This window comes from Diorhabda sublineata, chromosome 1 (assembly GCF_026230105.1).
Source record: "Diorhabda sublineata isolate icDioSubl1.1 chromosome 1, icDioSubl1.1, whole genome shotgun sequence".
Taxonomy (NCBI): domain Eukaryota; kingdom Metazoa; phylum Arthropoda; class Insecta; order Coleoptera; family Chrysomelidae; genus Diorhabda; species Diorhabda sublineata.
In genome coordinates, this window is record NC_079474.1 from 32,723,619 (window position 1) to 32,743,671 (window position 20,053).

General features: G+C 33.8%; 2 protein-coding genes across 5 annotated transcripts in view; one reads left to right on the forward strand and one right to left on the reverse strand.

Moving 5' to 3' along the window:
* Window positions 1-20,053, reverse strand: part of LOC130452771 (A disintegrin and metalloproteinase with thrombospondin motifs 3-like) — a 93,754-nt gene that overhangs the window by 29,229 nt on the left and 44,472 nt on the right. For 2 of the 4 annotated variants that reach the window (XM_056792229.1, XM_056792219.1), the window contains one exon: window positions 16,346-16,655. The exons of the other annotated variants lie outside the window; for them this stretch is intronic. In XM_056792229.1, the coding sequence (XP_056648207.1) occupies window positions 16,365-16,655 (291 nt within the window). In that variant the 3' untranslated portion in view covers window positions 16,346-16,364. Of the gene's footprint in view, window positions 1-16,345; window positions 16,656-20,053 lie in introns of those variants that run through there. 4 annotated transcript variants of the gene reach the window in all.
* Window positions 1-20,053, forward strand: part of LOC130452791 (corticotropin-releasing factor receptor 1-like) — a 48,092-nt gene that overhangs the window by 3,384 nt on the left and 24,655 nt on the right. Inside the window, exons 3-9 of the mRNA XM_056792242.1 lie at window positions 720-885; window positions 2,555-2,677; window positions 3,301-3,789; window positions 9,351-9,558; window positions 10,933-11,116; window positions 12,811-12,940; window positions 14,129-14,230. Of these exons, the coding sequence (XP_056648220.1) occupies window positions 720-885; window positions 2,555-2,677; window positions 3,301-3,789; window positions 9,351-9,558; window positions 10,933-11,116; window positions 12,811-12,940; window positions 14,129-14,202 (1,374 nt within the window). The 3' untranslated portion in view covers window positions 14,203-14,230. The remainder of the gene's footprint in view (window positions 1-719; window positions 886-2,554; window positions 2,678-3,300; window positions 3,790-9,350; window positions 9,559-10,932; window positions 11,117-12,810; window positions 12,941-14,128; window positions 14,231-20,053) is intronic.

Sequence of the window (20,053 nt, forward strand, 5' to 3'; positions counted from 1 at the left end):
AATGCATCAATGAAACCAATTGTCGATCACGATTATCAATTTATTTGATCGTCTTGGGGGCAGTTAACTGTTTCAAGACAATATTTTGATTGTATTCCAAGATATTACATGCTTCGAGCTTTTATATTGTGGTAGCTTCGGTTACAAACGTGAATTGTTGTAGGTGGTGATTATTTTGAATATCATTGAAATCATTTTGTTTAAAAGTGGCTTTCTTGTATCTCAAAATATTTAAGATCATCCTTGTATAACTTCTGTCTTCAATTGCAAGTAATTTGGATCAAAATTCTTCTTTTTAATTGCTAAATATTAAAGACAAAACCAACGTTATTTTCTTGTAAAATACTCTAGGGGGTACATTACAAATCGACTATTTCGATACTAGATTTTAAGTCGTTCCTCACTTTGATCGTTGAAGAAATTCACAATTTTAATCTTGGGCAACAGTTCAACTGATCTATATATGGATACTATTGGGAATTTCAAGTTTGTATAACATTTTAAGAACAATAAAATTAGCGTTTATCGATATAACGAAACGAGCAACTAAAGAAGTTGAAATTCCAATTTTTTCTCAAAACTTATGTCCCAGTTTCTTGTTAATTATATGCTTTCAATGAATATTCAAATAAATTCGTCTATTTTTTTGATAAAAGAGAAAATTTGAACTTACGAGTAAATAGTGGGAGAAAATTTTGATAAACTTTATGATATTGTAGGTTGGACCCAACATAACCGCATCTTTCAATTATAAAATCCAACAAGATGCTGAGTACATAAAGCAATCGTTTAAGAACGACGATATGTTTACGAATTATTTATCTTGCTGCCAAGAAGCCGAAAATTGTTGTAATAATGTTATGAACAATGAAAATATTATCTATAGTAAGCTTTTATTTTTAATTTTCAAATCGTATATTTTTTTCGTACTTAAATATTTGGCCGAAACGAAAAGCTGAAACTTCAAGTATAAAACTAATTTATTTGCGAATAAAATACACTGCTCAACAATTGAAGTGAATATTAGAGGAAAATTGAAATTAATGGTGAAGATTTTAAATTAATCAAAATGAGATATGTTAAACATAAACTTTGTTCATTGACCTAATTTGACAGTTACTAAAAAGCAAAACAAATTCAAGTCTAATGGAAATCATGAATAGATAAACATGTCACAGCCAGCCGGCGCTGCTACTTGATTCATGTAGTTAAACATTCCGCCGTAGACGCCTTCTGGTGTCATCTTCATTTCCAACTGCGAACCATTAGGCAAATTGAACCCAGCCCACGCGTAGCACATGCGTGGATTATTTTGTAGAACGTTGTTTCAAATGGAGTGGTGCATATTAAACCCATCCCACGGCCAGCTCCTACCCAACCTGGTTCGCGTGGTACCGAGTTGTACTAGCAACACAGTTTCGTGGGTCGTGGGTAGCTACTTTTAAATAAACCATCCATTACCAAACAGTTTTTCTTTTGATTTAAAAATGGAAAAATCAATCGAAATTGTGAGATCCTTTCCTGTACTCTACGATTCTACTCATGAAGATTATATGAGAGCAAAACTGAAGGATGATTTGTGGGAGAACATAGCAAAAGAATTAAATTTTACTGTTGGTGAGTAATTTTATTTGTAATACTTCAATTTAGTAGTATTAAATTAATGTCTAAATTCCATTAATAACATTTGTAATTTACTTATTTGCGTTGCACTCTTGACCAGTAATATCCTATTCAATTAATTTATGAGCTTCACTAAACTGTTTTCTGTTTAACCGAAACGCCTCCTTGAACATATTTCTGGAATTTCACCAGATAACTTGAACTCTCCGTAGCTCACTCTTTTTCGCAAATACTCATTTGTTTTACTTCTTTTTTTTTGTTGGTAGTTGTAACATAATAAATCTTTTGTCATCCTCAGATTCAGACTCCAGATCGAGAAGAAGCTGCTGGCTCGCTGTCATCTTGCATACTAATGGGGATTTAAGTACAAATCGTGGGCGTGGGGTGTGTTTAATATGTAGAAGTTAAGTGTGAATAAAATTATTAGGTGATATATGAGCAATTAAAAACCATAATATCTATTTACACGTATTATTTCGAATTTTTTAATTAGAAATGTTGTTCTTCCCGTTCCTCGAAGGAGGAAATAACTACTTTCCTGGCTAATACCACGAAGAATACTGTATTACACCTTCTCCAAAGAACGTGATGTAAATCACAACCCGCTGAAATTGGCATCCCTAATGGCCAGCAATTACAAGGAGAGAGTCGTAACCACTGACTAGTTTCGACGTTATGCGTCTCTTCGGAGTGGCGTAACAATCTCTCCTTCGGAATTTCTACTCCGAACTGAAGTCACAGCCAGTCGGCGCTGCTACTTGCAAAAATTTGAATGAAAATAATATTCACTTCAATTGTGTATTTTTGTAAATCAGACTACCTGTACAAAATGCTATCGATGTCTTTATCGATCTCAATAATAGACATTCTTGTACTCTCCAGCGTAACAACGTTGAGTTTGTAAGATTCGTCATTTTAATATATTTTGTAGGTTCGACACATTGCCCAGTGATATGGGACGCGTGGTCGTGTTTCCCAAGGACTCCAGTAAATACAACTGCTAAGTTACCTTGTAGTAGCCAAGCCTATCAATCACCAGAGGGCGTCTGTATTTGTAAGTAGATCGTTCATTTTGAAATAATGGTATGATATGTATATATGCCCGATAGAGACTCTCCAGGAGGATCATCTGGTTTTCGCTTGTCCCGCCTCCCTGTTGCTCCGCGAGTCAAAGAACGTGAGGACGTGAATATAGAATAAAGCGAGAGTGTGATTACTAAGATTTTTTTCGCTTCGGCTCTTCAAGATTTTCGTCGAAAGCGTATAGGGGGCGCCCCGCGAGACAGTGTGGATATTTTTCAAGCAAAAGTCATCTGGAAGTCAGGCAAGGTATATCTGGAACCATCTTCGTAAAATGTGTGAACTTCTGTTGCTTGGTTAGTTCTGGATGAATATCCTTATACATCTGTCGGTATAGAAGTAGTCAAGTCTGGCTGTTCAAGTGTTGTTGCATCAATTCAATGGTACACTGTCATATACTTTCTTCGATTCTACAAATAGGAGATCAAGGGCTTGATCGTGGGATATTTGATTGCATAAACTGTATTTTATAGCGAATGCAGCGTCCAAGAACTACTTATTTACAAAACTATTCTTATTTCTGTTGACTAGTGTGATTAATTGTTTCTCTTTATCTATGCTTTCTAATTATTTTCTCTAAAACGATTCTCTTTGTAGTAGAAAGTGAAAAAAAATGTATCTGGAACGAAACAACACAAACAGTTGAATGGATCCAGCAAACGGATTATACAACTTGTGCTATGGCTCCTGTATATACGAAAAGGTACAAATTCCACGTGATATTTTTGAGCATCTGTATCGGATTCTGTATTCCGGCAATTATAATATTTTTAATATTCGAAAAACTACGAAGAACAATTCGAGTTATCCTTCACAGAAATTTATTGATTGCAATCGTTATAAGAAATGTGCTGACGATAATGTCTAAAGAGTTGATAATTCTGGATGCTTTGAAATCTTCAACATTAAGCCATCATAGAATGGAAGAGAACGGCGTCGGGTGTAGGATATTGGCATTTCTGGAAACCTCTGCCATCAATTCAATTTATGGTTGTATGTTTTTGGACGCTTTTTATTTACATAAAGTTATTGTGAGAGCATTCGCAACAGAAATAAGAAGAGCTTATATTTATATAACATTAGCAGGTAAGACATTTTATTTATACTAAAAACATTCACCAACACTCACAATTACAATGTCGCTCGTTTCGATTACCAAGTTAACTCCTTCAGAAACCTTCAAACAGTGTAATTGTAAGTGGTTCTGTAACAAATCGAATTGAATATTCAGCAAGACTTTCCAATGTGCTGAAATAAATTTTCAATAGAAAACAACGATAGCAACGTTTTGTTTTGTAAAATTATTTGTAAAAATTTATGTCAGAGATCTAGTATGATTGAAAATTGGACAGAATGGTTTATCGAAACGATTAACTTGAATACAAAGAAAAAGAAATTACTAATAACTCCAATAGATCGACCACGATTAGCCGATTGGTCCAAAGTAAAAACCAAATTGAATATTGACGAATAACTTATCAAATTATTAAGAACCTGCGTATTGGAAATACATCTTCATCAGTTATAGTCTGGATCTTCACTTAACTTTTTTGTTTTTCGTTCTTTTGTTAATTAAAACTTTCAATAGCAAAAAAATTTCTATCCGAATAACTGGTAAGTGCTCAAAAATTTCATAACAACTTTCTAAAGCTTGTTGCTAAAAGTCAACAGACCTCCGCCAACGGAAAAATCGAGTTTCCCAACGAAGTATACTATTTGTATACTATAATTAACGTTTACTACTATTAATGTTCAATTGTATCAACTGCTAAAATTCGTACTCCTCGTATATTCACTAAACAATGTTTAATGGTACATGAGTTCTTGGCCTCTCTACTAGAGAGCGTTCGCACAAATTTTTGTACACGCGTCAATGTCAAGCTGTCAAATCTTAACAATGATTAAATGGTATAATTAATTAAATTAATAGATGATTATCATACAAAATAACATAGCATAACAAAAATAAAACGTTTTAATAAGAAAAAAACAATAAAAAAGATGGAAAATGACATTTGTTTTACCTATAGAATAAATTTACCAGATCATCAAGCGAGGAAAGTATAATAAGAATTAAATAACTTGCGTTAAAATCTACAGATTCCAGTATAATTAACAATATAGAAACTATTTGAATTAGCACTGAGCTTCTATTCACTGGACTTAAATTGAATAAACCCCGTCAATCCGATTTTACTAGTTAAGTACGTAGAAGTGCCCTGTCCAGGCTCTTCGATGTTCAGCACGAATTTTTAAAGTACCATCGAGTTGTTTCAAACAGTTTAGTGATCTGGAGTGTTAACACTTCAGTCACCAGAAACCCTACTCCTTTTAACTGATTTTTATTGGAAATCCCAGCTACCTTCGACAGAACGACACTAAGTCAATATTGGTTTTTGATTTTCTCCTATAAACACTAACTAGATAATAGCATACCCCAAGGATAAATCCAATTCTCTTCATAATAACCATACGTGATATGATTTGCTCTTTAAGTAACCCCCCTATTCAGATCTCTGCGGAAGAGGTAAATAAACTTAGTCAGGAATCCCTTTCAACTGTTTATCACTTCTCAGCCGCCAAGTCAAAAATCAATAACTTCAGTAAAGCATCAAGATTAAGCACGGATCGATGGAGATTTCAACTCTAGTCCTTCTGGAAGCATCAATCGTGAATCCAATGAACCTCCCCTATGGCTAATTGTCATGTCATACTGTGCAAAAGTTTCAGTACAATCTGATAATTCAGTTTATTCTCCGTTGATCTGACACCAGTAATTCTGGAGGGAACCGCCAGCAATTCTATCAGCACTCATAACCAATATTAACATATCTGTAACAACCCCATTCATATCTCATCCTATCCTCATTGGAGAAAGCAACAATCAAAATTTAATACATCTCTAAACGTATTTTCTAAGTGCGATATACTAAAACAACGATTTCTGAATATTTTCAATTCCACCCACTATAATAAAATTCTGTATGCTGATTTATCTAAATCTGAGGACGAGGTAGATTTTATTGCAGCCAATTTACATTCAATAATCGGAATATTGATCCTCTTGCAAGATTTTACTTTAATCTGGATACTGTCTTATACTGGAATGAACTTGCAGATGAAACTGCAAAAGAAGGTTAGACGGCTAACCTCCACAAAGACGTTCCATCCGCGACCGATGGGCGAATCACTGAGCAAGTTACAACACCAAAGTACATGAAATTCAACGGTCCATCGACTTCAAAAACCTACCTTCCATGAGTCGTAGAGACTCAGTTGTTGTACACATATTTGATGGTCGCTTCTGATCCTCCCAAATTTCAGCATTGCTAGATGACACTGATGTTGTTATGCTCGTATATTTCTGATCCCAAACTACTTTAGTGTATAAATCAAGATGTCGAAGTTTTTCTGTAGATCTTGGATGTTTTTTGTAATAAGGACTCTATCACCAGATATTTTGTTGATCAATATGTTGGAAGGAAAGCAATTGACGCAATCCACCACCTGCAATTGAATACAATGGATTCGAAACATTTAAAACGAAAAGAAAAATGACAACGACCGGGATGAAAACGCTTAGAAGAATTGGTGGAGTGAACCGCAGAAATAGTTTGACAAGTCGGGATGTTAGAGAAAAATTACGAATTGAGAATGTGGTGAGATGCGTTAGAAAACGTAAACGTGTAAAGAGAAATCATTTCGACAGAATCCCAGAAAAAGAATGGGCAAAAATCCAGAAACCAAACACATGGGAATCACTAAAGAGACCACCATAATATGATAAGGGAGCTGGAGCTCAGCGACTCTAGAGGAGCTCAGGAATTAAACAGGATAGAATCTTATCTATAGAAAATATATGTTTCACGTTGAAGCGAATTCTTAAACTGATGTACCGGAAAAGATTGAAATGAAGTATGATCGTTCTTTAGACAGTTGTGTCTGTGTCATGGAAACTCGTGCTCGTCCTGTAGACGCGTTTGCAAAATGAATACCGCTTCAAGAAAGAGTTTTTTTGTTACGTCTTATCTGTGTATAAATGAAGATTACGAAACTGCGTTTACCGAATTTCAACAACAATTTCCGAACTCGCCGCTACCAAATCTTTCAATAATGTTAAATACGTAACAAAAATTCTTAAAAACGGGCTCTGTTGCCGACGCACCGCGTTCTGGTCGTATCTATAACCACTAACGAGAAAATTGGCGCTGGAATTAGTTGAGCAGCCGAACTAATCTGATTGGAATTTTGTGAAAGGTACTTCGGTTGAGGTCTGCAGTTCCAGCATTCCATTTTGTGGTCGGATGAACCAGCCTTTGAGCTGAACGGTACGGTCAATCCGGCTTAACCGCGTGACGAGCCAAAGTTAATCTGGAAATGCTCGAAGTACGTAGGCAAATGGATAAGGATCCAGCACTCCCGATCTTAACATGCCTCGGCGGACTTACCTGTCCATTGAGAAACGTTGCTATAAATGCATTGATCAAGATGGGCATCAATTTGAAGATTTAATCGTTTTGTAATTTCTTCTAATAAATGCATTTTTTCTCTTATTACTAATTGGTTATATCGATCTGTGTACTGTAAGAAAATCATTGCGTTTATTCCAATATTAACTTTTTGTCTCTGCAAGATACTTTTGAAAAGAAAACATACATTCCAAAAATACCGATGAATATAATAACTCTTTGAACTCTTTAGTGACAATTTGCTTTGTTAACTGCTTAGTAAATTTATTTGAATAACGTTTTGATGGCACGAAACGTCGTTTACTTATTTCAAATTTATTGCTGACATGATTCGTTATCCGTTATTCTGCGAATCATTCCAGAAAATAAAATTTGAATTGTTTATACGTTCAAATTAGACAGTTTATATTTTCTTTGGTAATAAAATTGAATTATACTCAACTTATTTCATTGAAACAGATCAAAAACTTTCAATTGGTAATTATTTTTTAAAATTGATCGATAGATTTTTAAAAGTAATGTTATTTCTAAGAAATTCCATTTCTATTTGAATCGTTACTTAAGCTCTACGAATCAGTGATGGATTTACCAGTAGGCTGAGTAAGCTGTATCCTAGAGCCAAAAATTTCAAGAGACGGCAAATTCTGTTCAAAAATTCAGTGAGTTGAAACCATCGTTTCTAAGGGAAAAATTTTGAAAATCTAATTATAAATGATTAGTCTTTGTTCCTGCGAAAACAGAATGTAGTAAAAATTTATCCAAACTTTGATACAACACTTTCTATTGCTGTGTCTGTACCAGCATATTCGCAATTACACTGTCTGACGCGCGTTTCGATAATCAAGTTATCGTCTTCAAAGACTGAGAGTAGTAAGCTCCAGTTTACAGTTAATCTGACTTCAGACTTCCGAGACTGTAAACTGAAGTCTCTGAAGACGATAACATGGTTATCGAAACGCGCGTCAAACAGTGTAATTGTGAGTGATAGTGTAGTGGTAGTGTAAACAGTGTGTTCATTATGAATATCACCAGCTTTTCATGATTAATACAAGTAAAGAACTATTCGTTACCGATTTTAAGTGAAGAAAAGCTAAACGCTCTAGCTCTTTTATGCATATTTCTGTTCTTTACACTGTATCATAAGCCTTCTTTAGATCGATAAATTCTAGACGTAGAGGAACATATTTGTAATACTAGTTTGTTTTTTTAGTGTAAATTTAAGGGGAGACGGGACAACTCAATGGAAAATACATAAAATTATTGCCAAATGATTAAACTTTGATAATGAAAATAATCAAATGTAACAAAAACCAAAAATAAAATGTCTATTGTTGTTCCAAAACGTTTTGTTAGATCTATCAACTCTATGTTTTTGGTTTGACTTTCCATCGAGAATCAAGAGCACTGAGGATGCTGTTTGTCCATTCTGGTCAAGCCATATATACTCCACCTGCAGGTTTTCAATACCTTGACCCAAAACTGTACCAAATATGCCGCATTTTTATTTTCGGCTTTTTTTCTAGGAGTTTTTGAATTGTATATATTGTAGACCTTCCTGTTGGCAATCCTGTCTGTTCTTACCTTATTTTTCCATGTATTTGTTCTTCAATCCTGTCCTTCCTCATAGTCTGTCCATCAAAGCCACGACACATATAATTATTAACAAAAAACGTTTGTTTTAACTACTTTAGTTACCTAGTCATTTAGAAAAAGCTTTAGAAAACAAGAAATTTTGTGATGTGTTCCTAAAAGTAACATTCGACACAGTCGGACATCTTAACAATTAATAACATAACCATGGTGAACGTCTTCGAAACCAAGAGAACGTGTAAGTTGAACTGACCTACGTGGGATAGTGAGAAGAATCAAAAAATTTGAACCATTTGATCTATTGTAGTGCTGGAAAAGCAGAACCCAGTACGCTTTCTGTGCTTTAATAACTAAGACAAAACAAAACTGAATAAACCGCAATCGTTAATCTTATAGATTAGCTGTAATTAAATTTTGTACAGGGATAATCATTTCTATTGATTGAGTATTTATAATACGTTTTAAACGTGATAATTTTGAAAAAAAAACACCTTTTTTTTATAGTTATGAAAAAACTATCTTCACTTTCGGTTCAGTGAATTCATTTTGCAATTACAAGAATTTGCTCATTAAATTATTTGTTTCTAGTATTGACCTTCACGTTTAGTATCTGTTGGGCAATAGCTATGGCAGTAGAAAATGCAGAAAATTGTTGGATGGCGGATCTTCAAGGTATTCAATGGACTGTGGACGGTTTCAGAATTGCAATATTAATCATTAATACATTAATGCTGGCAGATATTATTAGAGTGATGGTGATGAAATTGAAACACGGTAGTACCACCAAACAAACAAAGTAGGTATTGAATTAATCAAATCTCGCAGTTATTCCTTCCTGGACCTGGAATTCCAGATATGACTTATTTAGAAAGGTGGTTGGTGTTGTTCCCGCAATAACCAACGCAGCTACCACGGGAATTAATGAAAAAGGGACAAAAAATCCATACATTTTTAGACAAATTAGCAAGTAAAGTAGACGTTGCTATTAATTATTTCTCGTAATTTGGCAGTTGTAAATTGTCCGAAGTACATTACGTCAGTTATGTAGAAGTATGGAAAATCTAAAAGGAATTTTTTTGCTCCAGTGGAAAGGAAGGAAGGAAGGAAAGGATTGGGTTGTCAACGTGAGAAAAAAATATGGTTCAGAGTTTGAAGAAACTATGGTCAAAACCATGTGGAGCCTAGTAAGTGAGCTGCATTAAGTTCCGTAGAAATAACAAAAATGATAAATGAATAGAATGGAAATACCCCTGAGGATGCTGCAACGGAAATTCTATCTCTTAGCCGCGGTAGAATTAGCTTGGAGAGGTGGGGAGGCTGTTTGCTTGACTGACTTTTTTGTATCAACGTTCTTCAACAAATAGATTTGAATAAAATCATGTATTTACCAACACTTGCCAAGGTGGTTCAAGAATGTGTAACGAAGGCAAATTTTAAACAGAAAACAACGACAGCTATTTGATGTCAAATAGCTAGACAAACGATTTACGGTAACTGTTGGCGTGTTGAGACAGATATTTCTATTAAAAGAAAGGATCAGATACAAAAGCAAAAAAAGACCAAAGAAGGAAAAAGAAGCTTTGGTTAAATCGGCTCACTGTGAAAGAAATTTGGACAGAAAATTGAAGATCAATAAGAAATATGTAAGCAACATTCTGATTGAAAGGAATGTAGTTCAAAAATCAAGAAAATCGGCACCCAAATAAGCAACAAATGGAACAAATATTAAAACCTTTCAAAATACACAAAAACTTCAACTGGAAAGTGTTGATATAATTGGCGATATTTACTCGTGGTAGTTCCTCGGCATACATTTGTTCTTCTGGAAATTCTGTAACTGCCAAAACATACGAAAAAGATTTTACTAGATCTAGATTAATTCAGTTCATAAAGAACAAACATCTTATAGGTAATTTTGTGTTTTGGCAAGTTATGGCAACTGCTCATTAAGCAAAGGACGTTGTGGGAGCTTTTGCAGAGTGGAATATCAAAAAAACGATCCGATTGAGTTCTGATTCAGTTATATAAAATGTGTGTAATTATAGTGTAGTAACTTTTGTTTCATAAAGTGCAGATAATTATATTAAAACAAACAGTTTGTACGGATTTTTTGTCTCCACATCCATACCAAATTTAATATGAAAGTATTTGAAGTTTTTGAAATTTCCAGGGCAGCTTTTAGAGCTACAGTCTTTCTGATACCTTTATTTGGACTGCACATAATTGTTACAGCAAAAAAAATCGTATACGACGACTCCTGTACTGCCGAAGACATTTATGATTATGCAAGATACGCTATGGAAGGATTACAAGGAATTGTCGTATCAATTATTTTCTGTTACGCAAACAATGAGGTGAGAAATAAAATAATTTTGAACTTATCAGAATCTCTTGTGTTTTCTGCTTGCTAGCAGCACTTTCTTAGTCTTTCTGCTTCAAGCAGTTTCCAAAAGATTTACAGTTTTACTGTGCTTCAAGATAGTTCTGTTATTTTTTATAACTATTTCGACTGGTTTTCACTGGTATTCCCCAGTTACGAGGATGGTTCCAGAAGTACCCGTGCATGACCTGGAGATGGCGGTAGTTGCTATGCTTCAATTGAAGACCCCCGTTGTTTGGTATTTGTTTGGTAGCTATAAATATTGAACGTTTTCAGTGAATTTGGAAACATGGAAAAAATTGGTTATCGTTAAGTGATACAATACTTTTATGCGGTACATCGCATGCTAACTGAAAATTTGGACACGAGAATGCTGTGTGCAAGATGGATGCCGCGTTTGCTAACGTTAGAAGTTAGAGTGTTTGGCAATGATTCACAGAAATAAAGCTGAAATGGACTGAAAAGGGAGAAACAACTCCAAAGAAGTCCAAGATCGTTCTATCTGCAGGCAAGGTCGTGGCGTCGGTTTTTTGGAGTACGCGTGGGTTAATTTTCATTGACTATTAACGGCGAGTATTATGCGAAATTATTGCAGCATTTGATCGAAGAAATTAAGCAAAAACGGGCGCATTTAGCTGAGAAGAAAGTGTTGTTTCATCAAGACAATGCACCAGCTCCAATATTAGAGAATTAAAGTTTGATTTGCTACCTCGTGCACCCTATTCGCCAGATTTAGCCCCCTCGGATTATTTCCTGTCTCCAGACCAGAAAAATGGCTCAGTGGTCAAAGATTTGCAAGCAATGCTGTCGGCAGTTAATGGCTAGTTTGAGGAGCTTCAGGATTCTTATTATAAAAAGAGTATTGAACTTATTGAACATCGCTAAAAACATTGAAAAATGTATTAATATATTTTTGTGTTTTCTTTGTCGGACCAGGAACTTTTTCTGGTGCCATTCTCGTACATCAACTGTATTGAGTTCACTTTTTGTTTCAATTCATACAAAATTCGTATCTTTTGCTAAGTACCATAATTTTCAGTTTTTCTGACTTATAATAACCAATTTGTACTATGAAAAAGTGAATGTCCTTCGGAAATTCCAGTCTATTTACTCGTCATACGCCTTCCATAAATTATCGTAAAATTAAATCCACATAATGTAGTTCGTATAAAAATTTTACAATCAATTTATTTAACAAGCTCTAAAGCAAAAAAATTAAGTTTACTTTTGATAAAGATCGAGGAGTTTTCGTTTTCGGTAGGCAGCACAATAAATCCCTGTTTCAATAATAATGTATCACAATACTTATAAATAAAAGATAATAGTTTACAGCAACAGATATTTCACAAGATCAAATGTCGTTTTTACTATGATAAAATTAGAATTATTTATTTAGTCAAGTCGATAGTCAAATAAAAATTTAATTAGCTTCAGTTTAGAGAGAATAAATAAGCAAATAAAGTAAATTTATATTGTGTCAGATAAAGTTTTATTTTCGAATACAAATAGTCCATTTCAATTTCATAGATACAAAAACAAGGTTTTATATCTTAGGATATTAAAAGAATAAAATATAGATTTCTAATAAATGAAGCTTTCGCCTCCCAACGAAAGATGTCGCTGTCAATCTCATCGATCATTATTCCGAACTAATTTATTCCATTGTAGGTTAGAGGAGAAGTTAAGAATAGTTATAGAAAAACTTGCATTTATTTGAATCAACGATATGGTTGGAATTTGGGCGGTGACTTATTATATGATAAAAGAAGAGCTACAACAGCTACGTTTGTCCAAGAAGGTTATCAATAAATTACACTGTTAAAAATTTCTCTGGTAATCTTACCAAAAATGTGTAGGAAGTCTTAACGTACAGCAATTTAGTAAATTTACTAAACAAATTAAATCGATTGACATTAAAAAAATTATAAAACATTTTATAAGCGGTACTAAGAAAATTGGATTAGTAATTTTATTATATTATAATTTTGTAATTTCAATCAAAGATTCATCACAAGGATACTCAGAAAATTTACTATACAGTGTTGTAACTTTGTAAGACTCAATTTAATTGACAAAATATATTTTTTTGTTTACTATAAATAACCTGTTCCTGACAAGCTATTTATTATGATATATTTATGATTTTTCCTAGTTTTATTCTTTTATAAAATTCTCGATTTCCTCTAAATCAAAAACTCCTCAAATTGAAAAATAAGAAACTTATTGTTTTAGACTCAAGCATAAATGCTAACGACGTAGCTTACATCATCTATCAAATATTTTCTATCACATTTTTTGTAATTTTACTATAAATTTTTTATAATCTTCAAACTTTGTTATTGAAAAATAATAAGCAGTTTATTATAATTACTTTCCATGTGAGATTTATATCAAGAAATAGTAAAATTACACTTAGTCTCAGTAAATTTATTCAATTGTCTAAGAAAATCACTCAAATTGTATTATAATTTGAATTTACACACACCGATTAGTAATTTTAACAATCATATGTTTCGCAAAACATGGTAACTTTACAGTGTAGTTCATTATATACAGATTCCTATAAATGACAATGATTATTAATATTAGATCTTATTTATTGTATAATAAAGCCGGTATAGTTTATAAAACTGATAATATGACTATTCGAAATAAATTTACAAAGTTATATAGCCGCTTTATCTATCATCGAAATATTACGGAGTAGATGACATTTAAACAGAATTATGGATGGTAGACGTAAAGAGAAATTTCTGTGTGTGAAAAGTGTTCGTACCAATGCGAAACTACAAGATGTCGCCACTATATAAGAAAGCGGTAGTTCATATGTCGTCATTTTTATATCTTTACTCTTTTAGTTTACGTAATAACAATGTATGATAAATGATACAATAATTTTGAAAATTCTCGTTTTAATACGTTTTTTATTCACCTCTCGTTCCCTATATTTTCGTATACTACTTTGATAAATATATTTCCTTTTTAGATTGTCGTTTGCGAGCGCTATTATGGAAAGTTCTTGAACTATATAAAGTTTCGTTTTCAGAAGGGCACATTTGACAGTTTAACCTCGTTATATAAAATTGTGGTAAGCTCTTGAAATATAATATTTTTCGTTTTCAGGACACATTTTATAGTTTAAACTCTTTACATAAAACTCTTACTTCCATAAATAGAAATGAACAAGTCACAATGATGTTTTCATTATTCTAAATTATTTAGTGGTTACTCTACTGCTACACCAACACTGTCTGACGCGATTTCGATAATCAAGTTATCATCTTCAGAGATAATTTTTTTATTTCTGTACTCACCACTCTGTGGCTGAGTATGGATATTCATATAAAACCAATGTAAATATGGAAGAAATCCCTTGAATTTTGCTAAAATCATTTAATATTTTTAATAGTAATAATCCCACACAATCAATAACACTCCAAATTGAAGTCTAATTCTCATAGTTGGAACAAAATAAAAATAATTGTATGGAAATACTTGGGGCTCCTTCTCATACTGGTCTCCAAGGAAACTAAGAAGCTAATCACAACCCTCGACAAACAGTGATTAGTGAAACGGCGAGTAAACAGTGCAAAAGATAGTGAACAAAGATAAACTTACTACACTAATAAAAAGTGCAAAAGCTATGACAAAACGAGTGGTAAATATTCCAATCGAACTTGTACGCAGTAAAAATTATTTAATTAAATTTAGATGGACTAGGTTACGAATAGCTAACTCGTAGTTACTCATTTACTAGGAGTTAACCTCAAAATGTAAATTATGCAATACACAACGCGTGGTCTAACATAATAAACAACTGCTCAAACATTTTAATATTAAATCAAAGAAAACAATTTTAAAAACAAACAGTTGGTAAAAATCGTAATGCCCGAAATCTTTTTAAATATTTGAATGTCATTAACGGCCATATTTGCGTCCTTATCGTGGCTGCACGAACGTTAAGATCGGGGCGCCGTTTAGTAAATTCTTTGCACATTACCACGCAGGGTTTTCCTACTCCAGTTCAGATCAAACCATGAAAGACAATGTACTGATGGCAATTATTGTCTCGAGGTATTCACGACTTTCATCTGGACTCGCTTTAGTAAGTTTTTTAATTTTGTTTTGTGTCCAATCAATGACGCCTGTTGACATCAATTTCTCTTTTTTTCAGTGTTTGTGTGTTTTATACTCGAATTTACGTTTTACATTTTGTATGTATCCAATATAACAATTTTTTTTCTTCTGTGGGTGGGAGACAGCGCTGAAAACTAAATTTCTCAACTAAAATAAAGTCTGTACTAAATCGATTTTCAAGGTTAAAAATCCATAATTATTTCACCCCAAAAAAAGGTCTGTTCCCTGCTCGGGTTCACCCCATACCAAAAAAAAAACGGTTCCCAATAACTCCCGTCCGATTGCTCTATCCCCAGCTATTGCCAAGGACATGGAGTTAATCATCAAATCTTGATATATCTTTAGTTTGCTAACATCATCAACGACCATCAATGCGGCTTCCGTAAACAAAGATCAACCGTAGACCTTTTGGTCTATGTCACCAACGTATGGACTGAAACTATAGAGAATTATGGAGAATCCAGAGTAATATCACTGGATATATCGAAGGATTTCGACAGGGTTTGGCATGACAACCTTGGCAATGATCTACACGACAAAACTTCATCCCCGATCTATAGCTTCGCCTCAATCCACCGACTTGCTTTTTAAAAACAATTTATTCAGCAAACTGAGGATTTAATAATTTAAAGTTACAAGTGGTTACATTAATTTGAATGGCGTGCTTGACGAATATTAAATTGAATGAACCCAGTATTAGTTTTACAGGCTTAGATAAATATATTTCATTGGTTCATTATAATCACATTAATAAAATAAATAATTGAAGATGATACCTTAATGGGGTTGAAGTTGAATCTATAAAACTGACAGAAATACTAAACAGAGACAATTTATAGTAACGATAACTTAATGAAGTTAGAGTTCATAATAATAAATAAGTAAAGTTATTTTGGATTACTTAACTATAGCACTTAGGGTTCGTCCTTCACATAAACCGCACCAACCATGAAAAATTGATGTTGAAAACATTCTAGAGTGTGGTAGAAGCAATTATATTGAGTTTAATGCGGCAAAAACCTAAGCTGTTATTTTTACAAAGAAGGAATAATAAAAGAAGCTGCAATTTATTTGAAATTATATATTTAAATAGACATAGTCGAATTATTACTACAAGCTTTACAACAAATTCTTCTAAATCCCTTAATTTGACAATACTTATGTAAAAGATCAAATTTACAAAATTCTGATTCGTCTTGTTGGCATGTGAATTTATTTTTCTTTTTACACGATTGTTTTGAAAATCTATCGTTAGTGCCCAAACAACGTTGTCGTTGTGGCGGAGGTGAATCGCCACAAGTAAAGAACGTTTCGTCCGGCGGTGGGAAGCAATAGGAGGATCTGGTTTTAAAACCGCTACCGCACGTTGAAGAGCACTGAAAATTTTTAATATTCATGACATTTTACGATAATAGTTATTTATTTTTCTGGATAGGTGACCAAAAGTAAGAAGACGCTTCACCAATGGTTGCCAACAGTACCGGATTTCCTGGGAGAGTCCCGATTTACATTCGCTTGACCAGTGGCTCGCCTCATCTGCCTTCGGACTAAATCGAAATGGCGTTCTTCTCATTAGCCAACCCTAGCGGGTAAAACCAGTTTTTTCTGAAGAAAACAAGCGTCAACTTTGACAATTCAGAATAAAATATGGCAAGATTTTCGCTTGTGTCAAAGAAGCGAATTTAGATGCTCTAAAAACCGTTGTATCATTCCTTCTAACTCCTATGTCGGGTATTTTCTCACATGAAAACAAAATGCAGAAATCATTGCAGCGTGGATTTGATAAGAGCCGAAGTTCTCATAACTTTAAATTCAGAGATGAGTTGCACTTGTCTAATTTTAAACAAGATGGAAGCTTGAGAAATGCTGCGGATTTCTGTGGCCGGAAGTTGGCAACCCTGGTTTCACCTACATGTAGAATATTCCATAGATGTTTATCTTTCATGATTTCTTTTGTGTATAATGCCTATTAAATTAGGGATTTAATGTTGATAATACTGTCCAGAAAAACAATTCTTATTTTGTGAGCATTTATACGTATGTTAGACGGATTGTCAAAATTAGTTCGATGCACATGCAAAAATGGCCGCCGTGGTGTAAACAAATTCTTTCGCCGTAAGTTTCTATATGGTTTGTGGAAAGTTGTGGGAAATGATCAGGATTCTGGATAGAGCTCTTTTTATCTAATGAAAACTCCACCCGAATCTTTGTGTTGCAGCCTTAAGCAGTACTCAGTATTGTTTGATCAATTTGACTACAATAGTGGAAGTTTATGTCTCGTAATAGTACAAAATAAATAAGTGTTCAACATTTTGTGAATTGCTTGAAAGCTTACTTGCAGACTAACTAAAAAAACTGTCAAAGTACTAAATTTCAGCTGTATTAAACATATATATTAAAAAAATTGATGATTTCCATTCCGAATCCGTTCAGGCGTTCTACCCAACTGATTTGCTTAATTTTTTTTTTCAATGAAAGGTATTGATGCACAGATCAGCCATCAACCATCGGATTTCATCTAATTTTCACCATTCTCAAGTTATACTCAAATGCGATTTACCCATGTACATTACTTATGGGAGTTTTTCACATACACACGTTGTATCCTCAATATCTCAGGTTCTATTCAAGAGAGACTTCGTTTTGGTTGAGGAACACTCGCAGAAACACTTTCTTTCTTTTGAGTTTTTGAACACTTGAATCAGTTGAGTTGGAGAGGAGCTAGGCGCGGACATTCAATGTGGAGTTATGTATATTTGTAGGTTTTTGGCAATTTTTCTACATTCAAAGATCTATATCTCAGGTTCTAATATAGCTACAGAGTTCGTTTTGATTTAAGAACACTCGCTGAAACACCTTTTTTCTTTTGAGTTTTTGAACACTTGAATCGGTTGAGTTGAACTGGAGCTAGGCGCCGACATTCAATGTGGAGTTATGGATTTTTGTAGGGTTTTGGCAATTTTTCTACATTCAAAGATCTATATCTCAGGTTCTAATATAGCTACAGAGTTCGTTTTGGTTTAAGAACTCTCGCTGAAACACCTTCTTTCGTTTGAGTTTTTGAACACTTAAATCGGTTGAGTTGGAGAGGAACTAGACGCGGACATTCAATGTGGAGTTATGGATTTTTGTAGATTTTTGGCAATTTTTCTACAATCAAAGATCTATATCTCAGGTGCTAATATAGCTACAGAGTTCGTTTTGATTTAAGAACACTCGCAGAAACACTTTCTTTCTTTTGAGTTTTTGAACACTTGAATCGGTTGAGTTGAACTGGAGCTAGGCGCCGACATTCAATGTGGAGTTATGGATTTTTGTAGGTTTTTGGCAATTTTTCTACATTCACAGATCTATATCTCAGGTTCTAATATAGCTACAGAGTTCGTTTTGATTTAAGAACACTCGCTGAATCACCTTCTTTCTTTTGAGTTTTTGAACACTTGAATCGGTTGAGTTGGAGAGGAGCTAGGTGCGGACATTCAATGTGGAGTTATGGATTTTTGTAGATTTTTGGCAATTTTTCTACATTCAAAGATCTATATCTCAGGTTCTAATATAGCTACAGAGTTGTATGTAGCCCTATCACGTGGGAAATCGTTCAAAAATGTCAAGGTAGAGATTAAACTAAAGGGTCGACGCACAGCCAATGTTGTTTGGAAGGAAGTATTGTGAAATTACATAGTCTATTGTATTATGAACAATGCAGAAATGATGGCTGATTTTTTGACCGTGCCCCGATAATTTTTGTATACCTTTGAAAACATAAGTATTGATTGATTTTATGACGAAGCTATAATCATCTACATAGTCACTGCTGCGGAGCAGCACGGATCCGAACTAGTTTCATTGAAACAAATCTATGTATCATCTTAACACTATAAAACCAAAAAATACTACTACCGGAAAAAATAAAAAAAGCTATCAGAGAAAATTAATTGTTTACCCCACGACCACCATTATGACGTAGTTTTCTTAGACTGCCTTTTGTACTATTTAGAGCTGTTTGGCATCAATAAATATTATTTTACAATCAGGTCGTTTTGGTCGAATCATAACATTCAATTAATAAACCTTGATTATAATTAGACGAAAATTGATATTAGAAGCGATACGATCTAAACTTGCATATCATCTTCAAAGTAATTATCAGAGTTAATTAGATAATATGTTCTGTTGGTTTCGATTATTAATCAAAGCGTTGTATTATAGACTTTTAGATTCTGCCCAACGGAATCCAGGGTTAGAAAAAAAGAAGTTTTTCAAAACCATAGAAAAAAGCTCATAAAAAGCTACATGAACAATTTTTTTACGTGAATCTGTTCTTTTAGATGTTTTGCAAGCGTAGTCTGATTTTCTGCATCCGCCATATTTTAATTTGATGTCTTCGGAAAGAGAGAAAGAAAGAGAAAGGTTGCTTCAGAACAGGAGTTGTGATAGATTTAAGATGATAGAATTCACTTTAGTAGAACGAAAAGAATATCATCTTCTATCTGGCTTGTGAACCAGTAAATCAGGTTACAGGAAACCCGCAGAAAGCCTATAAGCACCGAGGATCAACGAGGTGAGATTTGCAAAAGGTTTTTAAGTAATGGCAATGGGAGAAATGCCAAAGGAAGCAAGACAGTTTTCATGGAGGACTTCGTAGGAAGTTTCCTCCTCGTCGTCTAATACTGATCTAGGGATAACAAAAGGGTGTTTTTGACAAAGGAATTGTTTGATTTGATGGTACGAAGAACGTATCGGGCTTGGAGGTCATTTAGACGGCTTGAATTGG